The sequence below is a fragment of the Patiria miniata genome, unplaced genomic scaffold (assembly GCF_015706575.1).
Source record: "Patiria miniata isolate m_02_andy unplaced genomic scaffold, ASM1570657v1 HiC_scaffold_1, whole genome shotgun sequence".
NCBI lineage: Eukaryota > Metazoa > Echinodermata > Asteroidea > Valvatida > Asterinidae > Patiria > Patiria miniata.
The window spans coordinates 30,834,577-30,856,041 of record NW_024037047.1 but is presented as its reverse complement, the minus strand read 5'-3'; the positions used below and the strand labels follow the sequence as shown (position 1 = coordinate 30,856,041).

Below are 21,465 nucleotides of genomic sequence, written 5' to 3'. Positions count from 1 at the left end.
AAACTGCAGCTTTCGCGAGCGTCATAAATGTGAAACATGTTTTGTTTTCCCATGAGGCCTGCGTTTCTATTTTGAAAATTCCCCACAAATGACTTCAAAACCTTTCTTTTTCATTGTCTGAGAAGTAACTAAGTAATTTCTAAAATTGGTTACGGGTACCTGATCCCATAATCTAGAACCGGTTCCCGACAGTAACGGTCGGGTACCCAGTTTCGATGAACAGCCTTAATTGTGGTAAAATTCCTATGTTGGAATCATCCAGTTCCACTGACGCTAACCCAAACAGCCTGTACAACCAGCAGATGGTTAGACACAGCTTAAAGGGAATATACATCATTTGCTTTTGCTGTAATTTTCAGAAATGGATGGAATTGGGGGGTTGGAAATATAGCAAATATAGTTACACTGACTTTTTTGAGGTTTTGGGTTCGAAAATGCTATAAAAACCAAGAAAAACAATCATTTTCCTGTAGTCTGGTTCCCTGACTCCATATAAGAAGAAACAGAGCAGTTTACATACATTGGGGAATTGTAAGGTCAGGGAACCAGTCTAGCTGGCTCGTACCCGTTCATAGGTTTGTAATCGATTGCAAACAAGTGCGATGGTCAATTGGGGCCAGTATTTGAAAAAAAAACAGTTGTTTCCAACGCGGATCGGCCGATCAGCGTTGGAAATTGATACAAAAATACCACTTTTCTTGAAAATGACAGTATACCAGGTGCCATGATTTTACAGGATGCTTTACACTGTCATTCACTAACAGTCCAGCTAGGTATTTCAAAATGATTTGGTAGTTTTATTTTTTGATGTTTGCAAATGTTGTATTTTCCCTTTAAACCTACATGTAGATGTACATACAGGCATACAATGTACAACCGACACAAACTGCCATTTAAAACTTAACCCAATCAAAACTCCCGGTCTTTAGTTTCTACCTGGCATGCCAGAGAGGTGCCGGTAGCAAGCTATAAATAGAAAACCCGCACACAAGTTATAAATAGCCAGCCTTACCTGAAACCTCTACAATGTCGCCGGGCACCAGATCCTTCGCCCGTATTCTCTGCACGCCGGACTTCTCCATGCGAATCACCTTGGCGATTTCGGGCTCGTATTCCTTCAATGCTTCGATGGCACTCTCTGCGTTTCTCTCCTGAAAGTTGACAGGGAGTACGGAGAATCGAAATCAGAGTCACAACTCACCACAAATATTACCAATGATGAACAGAAAATACTGCTTGGCAAGTTTTGTCCAAAATCAGCAAAACTATGATGGAACCGGTCACACGTAAAACATAACATGACTTTTTTTTGTCTTTCTTTTACTACATTTTACTAATACTAGGCCTAATGCTTCCAATTTGGGGAAGGCGAGTTGTGATTTGTTTCTGGAAAGGCTTTTTCTCTTGGAGGGTTTTCATTCACTTAATTTGAAAGAAATTTAAATATTATGCTCACACCACACCTTTCAGTGCTGAGCACAAAATGGAAACATTGCACTTGGATGGTGCCTGTACAACCATGGAGCTATAAATTTAATAGCTCCATGGTACAGCCAATGTTTGTTTTAAGAACCCTAACTTCCTAGCATAATTTACTAGGAACCATACAGGAAACTGCACACACATATTTCTGACTTTGATTCTGGAGGTGTGCCCAACCCAATGTACATGTACCGGTACATGTAAGAGACTGTCAGTTTAAGAGTACATGTACTGTACCCATCCTGACAGATTCCAACAAAACAGGCCGTTGGGGTTTGATGGGTTGGGGGACGAGAGGGTTAATGTATTTTATGGAAAACGTGACTCATGGGCATGTTCTATGCACAGGGGAATCACAGTAAAATATTTCCTTTGTACATGTAAGGCCAAAAGTAAAAAGTCTCCGGTTTCTGGTATGCGCGCGCGTCGCCGTAGCCATGCTCGTCGGCAAAATGAAAAAGGTTTTTTTTCAATAAACGATGATGTCTCAAAACCGCCAAACTCACTGGTTTGACTGGAATCCTGCTGCTGCACAATTTTAACGTGTTTTTAGATGGGGTTATGATCGAGAGTAAGCTTTATGTGGCCTCTCTGGACTCCCATATATTTGCACTTAGTTTAGTCGGGCACCATTTGCAGTCATCAGCCGTCATTTGAAGCAAAAAAAACAGGTAAAAAAAAAAAAAAAAGCCGCGTCGCCGCACCACTTTTTGGGCAAGCTCCATACCAGAAACCGAAGACTTTTTTTTTTGGCCTAAAACTGAGAATTAATTTTTTTATTATTATTAACCAGTTCACGCGGGATTATTTTGACAGTGACCGGGATTGTTTTTCACCAACCACGATCCCAGATGGGTTCAGGCCATGTCAGCCTGTCATCTGCAGGTAGCACACCCTGATATTTCTGGCCTCGCTCGCTGCGAGCAGGTCGCTGACAGATAATTCCGACCCCACTCGTTGCGTGTTTATCTGTCATCCGCTCCGAATGCAGCAAAACCTTTGCATGTATCTCCACTTTATCAGACGCGAACTTGTTAATAACGGACTCTGTTCAGACATCTTGATAAACTATCATTTTATTGACACCCTCCTTGCCAGAGATAACCATACAACACGCACTAACAAAAACATTTTTATAGTTCAAATGCTTTGTGTCGTATTGTTTGGCAAACAGTATAAGATCACAGCCATATTAAACATACAGTGTACCCTCAGACAATAGACCAGGCCATCTTTATTTGCTTTGTAAGAGTCTTAATATTAACATTGCATGAAACTCTACCCCAGCACATCACAATGCCTTTAATGGTTTAAATTCAATCTGCTTGGAACAACATCGCATATCTGATATTCATCAACTTGGGTAACCTGAAGCCTAAACTGCGGAACAAATGCATTCTAAATGCCGCATTCAAGACCAACGCACACGGTAAAGAAAAAAAAACATCTTAAATTTCAGCGAGCAGCAATATTGACCTTGACGTGCTATTGTTAGTCTTGGAGCGTTGTCTCAGAGGGTTGCTCCTGCAGTATCGATTTTTAATCAAATTGGTCAACGAAAAATGCAAAGGGTGCTAAATTTAGCCATTATTATTTAGCAGGTCGGTGCGCATTGCATGCATTTTAGGCCAGCGCCAGAAACAGTGCCAGAAAGATGATTGCATTGGGAATGAAGAAAAAAATGATAGTGGTTTTGGTTGAAAATATCATCAAGTGTGAATCTACAACCTTTCCTGATTCAAAAGACTTACATGTAAGTCACGTAATAAATTTGCATTTTATAAGCCAGTTCACAGTGTACACATATTTTATGCAAATGTATGCAAATTTTGTGAAGTGAATTTCCGACAACAATACATAAATGTAACAAATACGTATGGGATGCCTATTCTGCAAAAAAATGTAAAACAGTTTAACACTTTTGTGGTGTTCAATTGATTTCAATTTTGTTAAACAAATTAACCAGTTTCCATTTTGTTTCTGTCAAGCTTCTGCTGTTAATTAATTGAGGATAAAAATGCATTCATACATGAACATCCAGGCTAAGAAAACAGAATTCATCATTAACAAGTTTGAAAGTTCCGTCAAACTATCAATTTAACAAAATGCCATACTTCAAAAGTACATAAACAATTGGGAAGTCTAATAATTCTTGTCAAACTACAGTGAAATCTCGATAAGTCAAAACCCGTTAACTCAAAAACCCTCCTAACTCAAAGTGAACTTTGAACTTTTCCCCGTCAATTTCTGTTGAATAGAAAATCCATTGGATAACTCAAAACTCTGCTCAACTCAAAATTTGAGCCACTTTCCCTGACGTTTGACTTATCGAGATTCCACTGTACTTTGCTCTTGGAAATGTATGCAATAGGTTGGTGCAAGGGGAGACGGGTTGGCATTCGGTACTTTCCTCGCCTTCCACCGCTGTGACCCGGGTTCGAATCCCGCCTGGGCCAATATGTGGACTGGGTTTCAGTCCCTACCTGATTCCGTGGGTTTTTCTCAGAATATTCTTCTGGGCTTTTCCTCCCACATCTTAAACTCTAATTTCTTCGCATTGTCTTCTCTTTACTGGGACCCAGGGGAAATCAGTGGATTCCACTGAATGGGCTACCCAGTTAAAAGAATAAATAAATAAATGAATATAAATAAATGTAATAAATATTTCATCAATCCTACAAAAAAAAGCTGTGAACATTTGCTACATGCACAAAATCTTTTCCGGAAAGAATGGCTCAATGTACAATTACATCTCTCCATTTCACCTGCTCAAGCACAGATGAACGGTACTCCTGCACATGGATTGTCGACTTCACACAAATTGCAAGCTTTTCTGTTGACAATCAAAGTTAAATCTTTGATAAAAATTGCCTATTGTTAGTGCTCACCTGCCATACTCCGATAATTGCATTAGCTATCAGGATCAGCAGAATGACAAAAGGTTCTACAAAGGCTGTGACTTTCTCGTCTTCATCCTCCTCAAAAATGGCTAGTATCTGGTGAGAGATGGAAAAGGTGGGAAACATTATTCAACTCAGAAGGCACAATGACCCACTACATCTACCAGCAAGAGTTTCAAACTCAATCATTTCTTTTGGATTTTTTCCTTAATTAACCCTAAATCCCTAGGCCTTTTTGCTAGGATGTAGCCTCAATCCTGCAAAATCCTCCAATTGGCCTCATGGAAAAATAGCATATAGCCTCAATCCTGCAAATTCCTCCAGTATTTCTTGAATATGGTTCGTGGAGAGGTGACCACTGCCTGAATCCTGCAAAATCCTCCGGCTATGACTGTCAATAGGTTGAGGCAGAGGCAGTGACATCCTGGAGCAGTGCGGAGGATTTCAAGTATAATCAAGGACTAAATTTATGCACGGCTGAGCATGAACAACACAAGGTCCGGCCCAAGACCTTTACACAGAGCGTACTCCGAAATCAGCAACGCACTTTTGCCATGTAACGTTGCAAAAAGGATTTTGGAGGATTCAGGGCGGTTAGGGATAAGAATGTTAAATCTATTGCACTGTATCCTTTTATTGATAAGCAAAAGAAGGCTTGCTATAAATCAAACCAGACCTAAAAGTCTTATTTTATTCAGTAAGTCAGTGACTTGGTCAGAGGACAATTTATCTGAAAATGATATGATTTGATTTGATACAGGAACATATTCATTTGTTAGCCATAACAACATGAACAAACAAATAGGGTCTAACACTACAAGTGTGATAATACGATGTACATGTACACTGTACCACCAAAATTGTACAACTGATGCATAATTATATATGCACGTATTCAAAAGAATCTACTGCCAATACATGAAAACTGTACACCAAAATAATGTGCACACACATATTAAAGAGGTTGTGGAATGCTCGAAGACATTTCCGTCATTGTTCAGGTATACGCTATGTAGCCTAAGGTGTGATGAAATAAAAACGACTATTGTTTCTGTCATAAAATGAGTACAAAAGGTACTTTTGAGAGCTGTTTTTCAAGTCCTGTCATGCCTGTTTCGACCCGAACGTGCAATTTGTGTATTTAGTCGTCGTTGCGGGCAGCAAACAAAACACAGTAAATCGTGACGTAATAAACAGGACTCCCGATGCAGAGTAGCATAAACGAGTCCTGTTTATTACGTCACGATTTTGTGTGTTTTGTTTGCTGCCTGCAATGACGACTTTTACACAAATTGCACGTTCGGGTCGAAACAGTACCTGAAAAATAGCTCTCAAAAGTAACCTTTGTACTCATTTCATGACAGAAACAATAGTCGTTTTTATTTCATCACACCTTAAGCTACATATACCCAAAAAATGACGGAAATGTCTTCGAGCATTCCACAACCTCTTTAAATATGGCTAAATGAACAGGTTATTCCTCCATTTCCTTCACTGTACAATTTCTGACAATGTACACAATGCAATGTTCTTCTGCTGATCCAAATTTAGTCAAATGCATAATTTTGGAAATAACGATTAGCAATTTGATACAAGTGTGGAAAAAAAATTGAACCATAATCTTAAAACAGTGATTCCAATGCAATGATTCCCATGAAAACATCTTGATTTTTTAATCAACTTTTTTTTATAAACTTTGGCCATTTAATTTCATGAAAAACTTATCAAAGTGTGGTCAGTATGACTACAGTGCAGGTAAATTTCAAAATATCAAGCATCTAGTGGACATGTACATGTACGCGCCCAATAGCTGCTAACATATTCCAAGTAATAGAGTAGTGTCAGAAATTATTAGTGCTCAACTCTACAACCAAATCTCTCACCCTTGTGTGTACATTAACCAATTACTGCCTGCCTTTGGAGTGAGAATGTTTTCAGGGCCGTGCAACTGTACAAATTTCATATGTCTGGTTAGATTCACCAACAGAGAACTTTAAATCAGTTGCCATGGGAACTAATCTGTATTGCTTCCTTTGAAACTGTAAATCTTTCTGGAACCATTACATGCAGTTTATTTCTACTTAATATCTAGACTTGGTTAGTATTGATCCATGGCTTCAATTTGTTTTGTTTTTGTTTTTAATATTTTTTTTAAAAGGTGTAAAAATCTTGAATATGATACGAACTGAGGCAATTTCACCGAGCTGATCAGAGCAGAGATTTACTAAAGCGCAGACATTATTTGCTAAGCTGAGGCATGTTACCATCATTAAAACTGTCATTCGATGTGCATTGCTTGTGACTGGGGTCCCAAGCAAAGAATTAACACCGACATGTACAATGTACATGTACATGTACAGTATTTACTGTTGAATTTATGAATATGAACAAAGCACATTAAGAATTGTCCTCGTCAAAACTTAGGCAGGTACATTGTACATTACATGCACAAGTACCTGTACATGTACATGTGTACGTACGCAAATTCCCACAGTTGAAAAATATAAATTATGAATAATGTAAACACTTAAAATTCAAAGTTTCTCCTCTATAAACATGCTATACTAAAAAGAATGGTGGAATCAATAACTACAGCACACAAATTCAGAGAGATACATTGTATGCAAAGGTACCGTTCGTTCATTAACCCTAACCGATTTTTTACTACATGTAGGAACCATCCTCAATCCTCCAAAATCCTCTAACATTTTGCATTTTATGTTCAAATGAAGGATACCCAGCGCCTCAATCCTTCAAAATCGTCAGTCAGCCCTGACTCTCAAAATGCATTCATCCTCAATCTTCCAAAATCCTCCTCTTCTTCAAAGTTTAAACACCATTCATCCTCAATCATCCAAAATCCTCATGTGCTTCATTATTAACACCATTCATCTTCAATCCTCCAAAAACCTCATGTTTCTCAAACACCATTTATCCTCAATCCTCCAAAATCCTCCAAAACCGCAAGGAGGATTTTGAGGATGGAAGAGGGTGAGGGTTAGGGTTAAATTAACAATCTAATTTGTTTTCTTTCTGTGATGACACAGTTCACACCACATCTAGCACCATTCATCCCACCATAGCCAAATGCATGCAATTGGCAGAAGCACCAAAAAAAAAAATCAAATTTATTCTTCCATGTTGAAAGAAAGCAGGATGCATGCACAATAATGTACAACGCACATGAACACGTTCCGGTATGTATACATGTACTACCTCCATGGTATGTGTATAATTTTGTACCGTAATTTTCGGAATATAAGCCGCGCGGCGTATAAGCCGCAGCACGCAAAAATCTGCAAATTAAGATTTGAAGTCGGCGTATAAGCCGCACCGGCGTATAAGCCGCACCGACCGCTGCGGTTTCAATTTTGTAAGGCCTCCAAATTCTAGTCAAAAAGCTCTGAACCAGTTCCATTTACACTACAGAAGCTATTAAAGGACCACAAAAGTTATATCAAATCATTTACAATCGATACTTTTACAAACAAATATGGGAATTGATGAGAAATAAACACCGGGAACTGCTGCCGGCTGCCCCGTCATAGCCCGGCAGCCTGCGCCACGCACGCCGGTGAATGACAACATTTTCCCACAGCACGTGAGAGAGTATGAAACCCACCGTGTGTTGTCTGACTGGTCAGACTGGAGCGCTACAAATCTTGCTTTGTGGCAACAGATGCTGATTTGTTTTGTCCTAAAGAATAAACAGGTCCGTTTTTACCTCAAAACTTATCAAAACTTATCAAATTGTTGCGATTACTGACGAGTAGCTGCGATAAAAATTCAAGTTTCGATCGTAACTTTCTTCGGAAATAGTCAAAACGAAGCGGACATTTTAATAGACGAATCCATTAATTTTGTAAGGGGTGATTTAGTCCCTCTTTTGAGTTTTACATCGTTTCTTGAATACATTTCAAGAAAACAAAATATATTGTGACGTTGAACAACTGATTATGTAATAAAAAAATGTTTCGAACGCCATAAATATTTTAGTCGTCTTTTTTCTTTTTTTTTTAAACAGCGGAAATATTGGTAATTATTGTTCCCAAGAAAGAACACCCCTTTATTACCACAAATGGTGTGGTCCGCTGTTGGGAAAGCATGCCTGCATATCGCTGCTGCACTGTACCAGTATCACGTACGGCTGGTTGCAAGTGTCGAAGACAACTTTCATCACCGTACTTTTTACCGCTCGGTACCTTTACGTGAGACGTGGTTTCGGTTTGTTAATGACTTTCTTAATTTATAATTCATTTCAGCAACACATCTCTTCTTGTACCAGTACATTAAATACACATACATGTGAATCTTATTTTTATTCTTCAAGGCTCGGCGTATAAGCCGCCCTGTGTATAAGCCGCAGTAAACATTTTCATGGGCAAATTCAACGTATAAGCCGCGGCTTATATTCCGAAAATTACGGTAAGTGCATGCCTGAATGAGATAAGTAAAGACCATGGTTAAGACAGTCCAGGTGCAGCTCGGAGAGTAATTAGATTAAAAAGCTGATAAGTCTTCAACCTGAGGGTTCCAAAAGCTCTGTCCATTTTGATCAGGAAAACGCAAAGGCAAATTGTATTTTTGTATGCACCACGCAGGAATGTACAAAAATGTACATGTATGTGTAGGAATGAAATGCATCAATTTGTTCAGAGTAAAAATAGCCAGTCAGTTGTGCATAAATTTATGAAACTACTCTCACATGGGAGGGTTTAGCCTGACTCAGAAGAGATTTGGAGGATGCATCAGCTTATCAGGAGCTTTGTTACTGTTGTCCTGCATATTTGGGTGCTTAATATACGAGTACATGTATGTAGATCACTCATGACGGACTATGGCAAATGTGACCTGTTCTGTCAAAATCAGACTTTTCTGGGCATAAGGTTGAAAATGATATTTTTACATACTGTTAATATATGTTCTTTTTCCTTTTAATAGGTGGTTTAATTTTTGAAACTGGTCATTCCTGGGCCGAGTTATGCTATTTTGAAGTTCATTGTGTCGAAAAGTAGAAAACGGAGAAAATGGCCACGAACGTCACAAAACAGTTATTTCTTTAACTGATATCCCTTATCAAAATCATCAAAAATAGTATGTAGAGTTCAAATTAGGGTTTCAAACTTTTATAATATATTTTAGACATGTTCAGGATTACAAATATGCAAAAATTTGAAAATCGATAAAAATCACCCCCACAGCGTTTTTTGGCCCTATCTCAATTTCAACCTCTGCCCAGAAGCGTCTGCTTTTGACAAAACAGGTCACAAATATGTACGTGTACATGTACATGTACGAAAAATATACTGTACCCTGCAGACTTTATACATGTACGTAGCTGCGGTAGAAATAAAACTAATTGAATTTTAGCCTCATCAGTTACTCTTCACTCTAGTTTTGAAGTACAGAAACGTTCCTTTTTAAATTGTTTGCTTATTACATTTAATCGTTTTCAAATTGATGCTACAACAAGAAAAAGAGTATTGCTAATAAATTCAGAAGCTTTTTGACAATTCTACTGGTACCGGTACCTCGATGGTTGATCTTAAAGAAAAATGTTTTTTTGAAATTGTAAAGCCATAGTACTTTCCATTGTATCAACAAATTTCAAAGCGCTTTTACAATCATTCCCCCTTTCATCAGGTCAGGAGACCACGTGACAGCCGAAATCGGCGCACATTTGGTCCTCTACCCTCACAGGTACCCATTCATTCTCCAGGGTGGAGAGAAAACAAGATACATGTACAGGTACATCCCAATTGATCCAATGTTAATTTTCTTGACCAAAAATTTAATACAAATTTAGCTTTTTTTCCTCGTCAAATTTTTCTCTAATTAGAGCAGCAGAGACCATTGTTAGTTGTTACATGTAAAAAGAAAAGTCTGTCGCGAGCCAATGTGGCCCATCAGGCCGGCGTTTATCTCCGCTTTCAGTAGCATGAAACGACTGAGAATATTTCTACTCCCCCTGGATGGGATGCTAGCCCATCGCAGGTTACTCCCCAGCTAATGCCGGTACCCAATTTTACTCCTGGGTGAAGAGGGGCAAATGGGGGTGAAGTGGCTTGCCCGAGGACACAATATATGACCAGCAGCTGGATTCGAACCCCTGACCCTCTGATCATGAGTCACGAACCCTAACCACTAGGCCACACACTCCCCCCAGTTGTTACATGTACATGTATTTAATAGAACGTCTTTCGGAGTTGAATCCTGTCCAACCACAAGCAATAAATCATTCCAAAGTCCATTTCCTCCTTCACACTACACTATGCCTATGGGTATACACGATAACACATCCCAGCCACCAAGGTACTAAAGTCTGCGCTAATGGGCCGAGACCACTAATTGGGCCAAGACCAGCTCACACCAACAACACAGGCATGGTGTCAAGCTGACATGCTGGGCCCAATGGACTGACATGCTGGGCCCAATGGGCAGACAGGGATTCACACCCCCACGCCAGACACTAACAGTTTGATTTTTCCCATTAATTGCTATCATCAGTTGGCAAACTAAGGTCAAGGATGTTTTGCTGTGCATGCAGCATGCAGAGATTTATATGAAAAGATTTATCGAAGTGGGACAAGAAATAATAGCATGCTTGGTATTCCATCTGTACCGGTACATGTACACGTCTGCGCATCTCAAGATTTGCCGAATCTGACTTAGGGATAAATGCTGAAGATAAATGTACAACAGTTTTGGGAGGTTGTAACCAACTTGACAAAATGAAGATGGAATAATGTTTGCACAAAAGTTAAATAATATCCTAAAGATGGTGAAGTCCAAAGTTTTCAAACATCAAGTTCAAACTTCACATGGAACAAAGAGTTTCTTGAGTTTTGTTGGTACGTACCCTCTATGAATTTGCATATGTGCATTAGATACTAGTCTGGAAAAGACAATAACAACATCGTGATTGTACAGTCGCCTACAATACATGTCCCCTTTGACATAATGAAGTCATGCTTTGTTCACATGTGCGCTTTCCTATGGGAGCCAGGTGGGGAGGATTGACCTTATAATGCGCTACCGTACGGTAGTTGGCCATTTTGTTTCGAGTTCCCTGAATGAATTTCACAAATTGTCAACTGTTGAAGTGGATGGTACCAGACTATTTATCCATTCACATTTTATTGTCATTGTTTTTTAATCTGACTTACATTGTAAAACATGTTTAATCTAATTACAAATTTTAAATTACTCATTGAAGCAGACTTGAATTAATTAGCAATTTACTTGCTTTCGTTTCTCCTCGCAACTTCCAAAAATGAAGATTTTACCTCACTTTCAATTTAATATGGCCGACTCGTGCATAAGGCCTATGGCGTCCCCACCTGGCTCCCATAGGAAAGCACACATGTAAACAAAGACGTCATTATGTCTAAGCAGTAGCAGTTGGAATACCGAAGCGGTTTATTCTGTACAGAACTGGACGTTTGGCAGATTCAGGGAGCTTCATAGCAAACGAGCCCAGGGCATTCAAATTAATCTACAGTGCCGCAGGGTGCCTGCTCCCTAGTATTAACTTCGTCCTTGTCTCGCATCAGCTTCAAATGTCAATCTGAAAGGTGATGCTATCCTCCAGCTTCCCACATGAGAAAGTCATCAAGTCTGCTGTTATAGGCCAAGTGGGACAGATGGTCAAATGTTACAACATGCAACAAGATACCAGTACCACAGTAAAGATTTTGATTCAAATGAATAATACACATCTCTCCAAAGAAACATCCGACTGTTTCTGTAAGCACCCTGATACTTCTTGGGATTGTAAAAAAAGTACATGATGATGCCAGTGACTACATATTTTTGTACATGTAACCTTATTCAGGGATCCTAGGGGATATTTTCATCTATTAATGCATTATCAGCATAAGTGTACATGTAGTTCCATAATGTAGCTTAAACTATTAAAGCGAATAAACAACATTTGCTTTTGCGGTAATTTTCAGAAACGGATGGATTAGGGGTTAGTGTTTTATAGCAAATATTGTTACACTGACTTGTTTGAAGGTTTGGGTTCGTAGATGCCGGAAAAACCAAGAAAAACAATCATGTTCTTGTAGTCTGGTTCCCTGACCCCACTTCAGATGAAATGGAGCAATTTATCGACGTCAGGAATGGTAAGGTCAGGGAACACGTCTAGCTGGCGTGTACCCGTTCATACTCTAGGTGTGTAATCGATCGCAAACAAAATGCGGACTTATTACTAACTAAATATGATAAATTAGGAGCAGTATTTTTTAAAAAGCCATTTTTTCCAATGCTGGTTGGCCGACCAGCGTTGGAAATTGATACAAAAATACCGCTGTTCTTGAATATGTCAGCACATAACATGTACATTGTACTGCATGTACATTTGTAGGTGCCATGATTTTACAGGATGCTTTAGACTGTCATTCACTAACACTAACAGTCCAGTAAGGTATTTCATAACAATTTTGTAGTTTTGTTTTTTGATGTTTGCAAATTGTTTTTTCCCTTTCAAAACCTTTTGCTTTATGGAAACTGCAGAGCAGGAATGACGCATTGGCTTTTGCATGCCCTGCCATAGTAAAAGTAGCGATAGGGCAGTGATTTTGCATCATTCTGTGGTCGTTGCCATGGTTATGTTTATTTTATTGAACTGGGTACTTTGATTGGACGGGTGAGTATGACGAAAAAGATGACAGTGCAGGGATGTTTGCAGAAGCAACAAAAAAATCACAAAAAAAGTCTTCACTGAAAAAAAAATTAATTAAAAACACAAAAAACCTCAAACAGACTAAGAAAAATTGCGTGATCCAAAAAAATTATTTCAGGCTGACCCGTTCTCGTTTCACAGATTTTTATTCAAACAGATCAAGTCAGGAAACATTTTTTTTCTGGGTTAAGCGACTTGTTATGTACAGCTTAAAATAACTTTCATGTCCTGAAATAAAGGTCGGCCGGGTCTAAAAACATGTCAGCATCTAGATTCCTATGTCAAATGGTCTGGCTCGCCCCAGACAAAAACCTTATGGTTGGGTTCATGGTGAAGACCAAGAACTCCAAGATGTCATCTGGAGTGGAGACTAGTCTTCAACTGCAGACTCATCTCTAGCTCCTCTCAAAACCAAAACATTCTAGACGCTATGTGGAATGGAGACTAGTTTCTAAATCGGTGCTCATTTCCAGCTCTTTTAAAAAACTTAGAGCTCCAAAATGTTGCCTGGAGTAGAGACTATATCCCAATTCTAGACTCCTCTCAAGCTCCTCTTAACAACAAGAACATCAAGATTTTATCTAGAGTGGTGAAATAGCAACCAAAGTTAGGCTATTTTCCAGCCCCTCTGACCTTTATACATACTGCAGCTGTCTGATGAAACTTGCTAAATTTAATGATAGGATAAACAGGGAAAAAAGGACAACATTTTAACTTTGATTTTGTCTGGATCAGAGACTAGTCTTCAAGTTGAGACTCCTCTCCACCTTCTATTATACACATATTTTTGTTTTGGGACTGTCAGACTAGACTTGCCAAACTGAATAACACCAATTGCAGGAAATAAGGTTGGCATTTACCGTAATTTGGCTTAACCCTCCCTATGCAAACATACATTATGTGCCAAGTTGTTCTTGCAGTCAAAATCAATCAAGTGACTGTTTTCAACCCGTAAGAATTCACAGCCCCCATGAAGCAGGATTGACTGCCTTGGATTGATTAAAGGGAATATACAACATTTGCTTTTGCTGTAATTTTCAGACAAGGATGGATTGCGGGGGTTAGTAAGAAAAAGCAAATATGAATTAACTGGTTCCCTGACCCCACTTCAGATGAATCGGAGCAATTTTTTGGACATCGGGGAATTGTAAGGGAAGGAACCTGTCTAGCTGGCTTTTACCGGTTTCATAGGCGTGTAATCGATTGCAAACAAAATGCCAACTAAAAATATGGTAAATTTGGGGCAGTGTTTGAAAAATAGCCAGTTTTTTCCAACGCTGGTCGGCCGACCAGTGTTGGAAATTGATACAAAAATACCACTTTTCTTGAAAATTATAGCACACCAGGTGCCACGATTTCACAGGATGCTTTTAAGACTGTCATTCACTAACAGTTCATTCAGGTACATGTACATGTACCGGTATTTCATGCTAATTTGGTAGTTTTGCTTTTTGATGTTTGCAAATGTTGTATATTCCCTTTAACTTAGTTTAAGTAACTTGATACAGCTATGTACCGGTAGGTATGCATTGACTCCGGGTGAGTGATAAAACAGCTGTGACCACAACTTGTCTGCTTTGTCTGTTGACCCAGTTTGACCGGGGTCTACCTGATGTTCCCCAATACCTACATGTATGTTCCCCAATACCGATGTTCCCCGAAATCCTTAGGATTAGGGTCAGGGTTAGGATTTCAGGGAACATCGGTATAGGGGAACATAGGTATGCACCCGTTTGACTAGACAAAGTACATGTACTTGCTTCAAGACATACATGACATACATGTACAGTTTATGATCTGACTGTTGGTGACTAGCCATTGTTAAAGTATAGCAGGGGAAGTGGGAGTGAATTTTGACTGTCCATGACTGCTTAAATAGCAGGAGGGTTAAGTACTTCATATACGTGTATGTACATGTATGTAACTAGATCTCTTTAACAACGAGCAAGCTTTGAAGGATATTATCTTTCAATATACTGTTTCAACTCTCAAAAGTACACTTTTAGCAGTTAAAAACTAAATGACACACAAGACCATAGAGTAACAGCTAACCCTTTCAACAAAAGCCTCTGACAAAATGTCAGAAAGTCCCGTCCATTGAAATGACCATGAGTATTCAAAACTGCATCTCAACAAACAAAATGGCAGAAAGTGTAAAAAATAAAAAAATCTCACAGTGCTGCTGCTGCAGTTGGGCATACCAGACATTTTTCCAGGGCATGCCTCACATTCTACTGGGCCTGGGATTTTTTAAATGTCACCCTAAGTGCATGGCAGACCCCTAGCGGCTAAGGATAGCTGTCTGTCCCCCCTAGCCTGTCCAGAGATAAATGCCAAAGATGCATGGATGTATGATAGGTGCCAGCAGTGCAGTGGATTTAGGGATGATGTCTGATCTGTTGATTTCTGAGAGAATGGTCAATGTCTGTGGAGGAAATCCCAGAGGTTTTTAAGATTTTATCTGTGTCTGGCAATTGTTTTAGGAACTTTGTGTTGAGATAACATGTTTTTTGTTGTTATCCAAATGTCAAGAGTGGAAAATGTATCAATTCTTTGGAGACCTGTCATATGGCACAGGCCTATATATTGGCATACATAAAATACACATTGGTATACTGGTACATTGTAATTTTTAAATCCTGCTTGTACATACATTGTATGTACATGTTAGCCGTGTACCTGTTTTCGAGGCGTCAAGTTTTCAAGGTTTGACATTGTACTAGCAACGCATGCGCGAAGATTCGTACCAAACAACCAGTTGATTTGTTGTGTGTGCGGTACGTGTTCCACCGCCAGCCCAAAAAATTGGAAACCGAAGGTTGTGTCCGTGTTTTTCTCTTGCTTGAAATAAATCTTTACACCCTCAAAAACCAGTACATCAAGGATAACTATGAATGATTGCCACTGTGAGACGTTTTGAAAGTGTGATTTTTTTTTCAGAGAATGATGACAATTATTTGCGTCTTACAGGCCATTGACTTTACAAGCAAAATGTGCAAATATTGAAGTGTTTTGGAGAGTGTAGCAAAGCAACATATTAGGCCCAACACAAATAGTTCTGCTTCCGATTACATGGCATTGTAGAATAGGGTAGGTACCGTAGGTAGGGAATTTTTTTTTTTTTTGGCCAATTTTGTTTGTGTACAATCTTGCATCTGCGTGTAGTTAACATTTTGAGGGTTTTGAGTGTTTTTCCCTCATTTTTCCCATAAAAAAAATTAGGGCAGGGGCTGTCAGAATAGAGTAGGTAGGGAAACCGGAAGCAGAACTATTTTTTTTGGTCTTATCCAGGTACAATATTAGCACTCAAGTACAAGATATAACAAAGGAGGGTATCATCCTTGAGAAGCTATTAAGATCTGATATTCAGATAATTCACACTAATCATCATCATCATGGCATCATTATCTTTTCATTTGAAGACATTAAAAGATGTCATCCACCAGTTCTCCGCTTCGTGACAACTGAATGACTCACGAAGTGTATCGCTCATGAAATTATACTCTTGATGCATACGTACTGCAGCATCTTAAAATCTCCTGCAAAACCAGACGTTGCGTTTAGTGGATTTGAGGCATAAGGGTTAATCTTTGTTGACAGAACATGGGCACTTAAAAAGTACCACGTACAGCATATTTACATGTGTAAGTATCTAACGAAAAAAAAGGAGAACATAAGCCGGTACTGCTACCATACACGTATGTACCATACATTACGGCACAAACATTTAAAGAGGTTGTGGAATGCTCGAAGACATTTCTGTCATTTTTCGGGTGTATGTAGCCTAAGGTGTGATTAAATAAAAACGACAATTGTGTCTGTAATGAAATGAGTACAAAAGGTACTTTTGAGAGCTGTTTTTCAGGTCCTGTTTCGACCCGAACGTGCAATTTGTGTAAAAGTCGTCATTGGGGGCAGCAAACAAAACATAGTAAATCGTGACGTAATCAACAGGACTCCCGATGCAGCGTAGTATAAACGAGTCCTGTTGATAACGTCACGATTTACTAGTCATTTTTATTTCATCACACCTTAGGCTACAAATACCCGAAAATTGACGGAAAAGTCTTCGAGCATTCCACAACCTCTTTAAATGTCGCTGCAATTGGATACCATGCAGTGATATTGAAAAGTCAAGGTCTGTTGCACTTTTACATCTGACACCAAATGCTCCCATCAAATCCTTTGTACGTCATCGTATTTCTGGCGTATAAACAGAGATCGTGTACATATGATCGCTACATTGTTGGGGGAAAAAAAATTACGGCTGCATTAAACCTGGATTATTGCCTGAGCTAATACTGCACAGCTGGGAGCAATTTGAAACGTTTACACAGCCTCCTGATATCAGAGACAAGTCATAAGAGTTGACATTATCATTCTCATTCAAGGTACTACTAAGCGGAAATAAAACAGTTAGCAGATTCTTGCGATTCAAGTATGAACCCTAACCTTCCCAAATCCTCTTTGATGCATTGGAGGATTTTTGCAGGATTGAGGCTATACAGGGTGTTTCAATAAAAAGGAAACCCAACTTTGAAGAACCAGTATGGACAGACTAAATGTTGACTGGCTATAAAACTGGTATCAACTGAAAGCGTAATCTCTATGCTTGTCAATTATACCTTGTTAACATTTCCAGGGTCATGCATCACTGAGTGCCACTGTCATGAGATTTTGATGCAAAATTGCAGTTGGTTCACTTTCATGTCAAACACAATAGGCATGGAGTGCATGATAATAAGAAGACACGAGTGCATGAAAAGAAACCCAAAAACAAGTCGGGTTGGTTTCAAAATTGGATTTTAATGTTTGTCATGAATTTCTCGTTTTGACCAAACCACGATCAAAACAATGTGCCATTTTCCCGAGGATTAACATTCAAGCCATTTCACAGACATTTCCGTAACAATAGGCACACCGTGCCCTGTGGTTTTTTTTATGAAAGTGAACCAACTGCATTTTTTAATCCAGTTTTCAAGACAATGATGCTCAGTGATGCATGACTCAGAAAACCTAAACACGGTATCATTAAAAAGCATAGAGATTACGCTTTCAGATGATACCAGTTTAATAGCCTGTAAACATATCGTCTGTCCATACTCATTCTTTGAAGTTGGGTTTCCTTTTTTTTTTAAACACACTGTACATGTACATGGCAAATATGTGTGGCTGATTTTGGAGGATGCACTGTGTCAAGGTCTTTGGAATTATTTTTCAGGTGCTGTAGCTTAAGTAAGGACGTCTTCAAATTTGTGCTAAATCTGTATGTATTCAACAAGCATTCGGAAGCCTGTGATGTGTTAACAGTACATGTACATGTAGAAATGTGCATGAACGGTGTAGTATCACATGTTTATTGTTCCAAAATAACCATTTGAAAAAATCAAGAAAGTCATAAATTGCAAACAATAATTGAATTGGTCATTTCCATAACATGTGGAATTTTATTTTTACTTTGAAATTCCCAACCATTTTTCGTACTTGGTTGGCATTTCCAAAGCCCAACAGTTTCACGGCGGCCGCTGATTGCAATCTCATTTACGAGGATGTTATCACTTATCAGCACACTGACGTTATTACTAACCTCTAAATAGGCAACTGTATGAGGTTTTATTACATGTAGGTATCCTGTGCCCTTGGGACATACAAAGTTGATTCCAATCTTAAGCCTTTTAACCCTAATCTCACCTAAAGTTACAAAATACTACTAGTAGTAAACTGTAGTATGCAGTACTTTAGCATATAAATGGGCACAGCACTCATAGTAGGCCCCCTACTGTACATCCCTAGCGTCTTTTACTAGGAACTGGACCAAGTCCATCAAAATCCATCAATCACTGTGCTTCCAATACAAAACTGTGCATGACATAATGGAATCCACCACTGACGCACTGGTTGACATTCATGGACTTGCTACACATGGCTTTTATCACAATAGCAGTACAGGAAGCTAGGCAAAATCAATCAGATACCCCTAGCACTGCTTCAGGCCCAAGTCTATCATACTCCATCAATATTTAGTCACGCCAGGCCTTCTGGATCAAGCCCCCCAAAATCCACCGAAAATGGGGGGATGGATTTTGATGGAGTTGGGGTGGTTTGGGACAACACAACATAGTGAAAAAGGAATGAGATACTTACAAATGAAATCACGGCTGCAAGAAGTAAGATTTTAACCAAGAGATCGTCAAATTGTTCTAGGACTAGCTGCCAAAGTGCTTTACCTGTAAATAAAAAGATGGAAAATCAGCAACGAGTCAATAATTTACCCAGACCCCTCAATCAATAGTCAAAATACCAGCAAATTACGATGAAAAGAATAGGGCTTTCTCAAATTCCCACACATCTCCTTCATGGGAGGAATTCCATACATGGACATCACTAAATTGTCCCCGCAGTGACCTATCATCCATCAGAAAGCGATAACATGTCCTAAAAAGTCAAATTTAGCGGGGACAACATTGAAGCATTTACTGAGAAAACACTTTGATTTTTTCAGACCAGTCTCATAGGGTTTGTGCACAGGGTGTCAAGTGATGCCCAGGTATGGAAGTCTTTCCAAATTCATTTTGTATCAACTTCAGGATCTCTCAAAGCATGTTAGGGTATGCCAACCACCAAAAACGTTCCACAAAAGTAAAGCCAACAACCTTTGCACTCAAACGACGTTGCAACATTTATAACAGAACGGAGCTCAATCCACCTTTCCCACGTGTTCAGGTTTTACAACAGTAAAAATATAAGACTTTAAAAAAAGCATTAACGATTTAAGTTTAATGTTTAAAATATTTTTCCTGTTTTACATTTTTATTTGATTCATTTGAAGACGCTAAATTGATAACAAATTTTAAGCAAACTTACCTTCTTCTGCTGGCAGCTCTGTTGGCGCATCAAGAAAACAATTAAGGAGTAAAAGAAACAGAAGCAAAGGTTAGAGGTCAATAGGTTTAAGACAAAGGCCTACATGTTTCAACATAAACCCTCCTATGCAAACACACATTCTGTGCCAAGTTGTCCTTTCAGTCATAATCAACCAAGTGACTGTTTTTAACAGTTAAGAACTCCCAGCCTACATAAAGCAGGATTGACTGGCTCCGACTGTTTATGTATTGAAAAGCCAGCTGTGCCCACAACTTGCCTGCTTTGACAGTGACTAGCCTGTGTTAAAACTATAGCAGGGGAAGTGGATGGACATTTTGACTGTCTGTGACTGTTTAAATAGTATGAGAGTTAAGCCAAATTAACAAATGATTGGAAATATCTAAAACTTCTGTTTAGAAAAGACTCCACACAGACTTTCAAGAATACACAACATACAGGGGTTTTACCACAGTCACAAAATTGGGGTTCAAAGTATAACAAGATGTTGCAAGAATCATCAAATTACAAGGTACCTTGTTAGACTGGAGAACCAAGCCTATGAATAATATGAGCAAGTAATGACTGCAACTTGCTAATTTAACCCGTAACCTTCCCAAAATCCTCTTTGCAAAATGGAGGATGTTGCAGGATTGAGGCTACATGGCAAAAGTATGTTGCTGATTTTGGAGGATGCACTGTGTCAAGGGCTTGGGCCAGACCTTGTGTTGTTTATGCTCAGCCGTGCATGAATTTAAGCCTAGATTATACTTGAAATCCTCCGCACTGCTCCAGTATGTCACTGGCTCTGCCTCAACATATTGACAGTGATTGCTGGAGGATTTTTGCAGGATTGAGGCAGTGGTCACCCTCCAAGGACCACATTCAAGAAATAACGGAGGATTTTGGAGGATTGAGGGATTTTTACAAAGAAGCAGTTGGAGGATTTTGCAGGATTGTGGTTGCATCCTAGCAAAAATGCCTAGGGAGTTAATGTAGGGTTTATCACTGTAATGATTCAGTAAGAAATCTCAGTATAATTTATGACATGTATGAGGAAAAATAGCTCATGAACTAATTTGTAAACGTGCACATAAACTATCATGAGAAGAACCTACCATTTGGGCCGTATTTTTCCTGGGCAACCTTGACTTGTGCTTGAGACAATCCCTGAGATTCCTTGACGTTGAAAAACTGCAGCGTTTCCGCTACACCTTTTGCCTGTGCCAACTCCATGATTTAGACCTCTCTCTATATTTGTATAAATTACATGTACCAGTGGTTGTCCCTGCAAGCAGAACGATGAAAGGAGAATAATTAATAATGTAATATTTCCATTAAAAATTGTTAGTCCTATATAGGGCCTAGAATGAAAATGTACAACTTCAGATTGTGTAATTCTTTGTACACATCCATGACTACGTGTATGTCTAATCTCAAACATGTGGCTTCAACAATACTTCACTCGACGATTGTGTCGTTAGGGGCCTGGTTCCCTAAAACAGAGCAAAATCCACTTTTAATTTATTTGAATAT

General features: G+C 39.0%; 1 protein-coding gene across 3 annotated transcripts in view; it reads right to left on the bottom strand.

The window, feature by feature from the left end:
• The window catches only part of LOC119728738 (calcium-transporting ATPase sarcoplasmic/endoplasmic reticulum type-like), a 99,891-nt gene that overhangs the window by 77,103 nt on the left and 1,323 nt on the right, over positions 1 to 21,465 (bottom strand). For all 3 annotated transcript variants that reach the window (XM_038201106.1, XM_038201116.1, XM_038201098.1), the window contains exons 2-6: positions 21,048 to 21,217; positions 19,933 to 19,950; positions 19,213 to 19,295; positions 4,371 to 4,478; positions 1,013 to 1,151 (exon numbers count right to left, since the gene is read on the bottom strand). In XM_038201106.1, coding sequence (XP_038057034.1) covers positions 1,013 to 1,151; positions 4,371 to 4,478; positions 19,213 to 19,295; positions 19,933 to 19,950; positions 21,048 to 21,165 — 466 coding nt within the window. In that variant the 5' untranslated portion in view covers positions 21,166 to 21,217. The remainder of the gene's footprint in view (positions 1 to 1,012; positions 1,152 to 4,370; positions 4,479 to 19,212; positions 19,296 to 19,932; positions 19,951 to 21,047; positions 21,218 to 21,465) is intronic.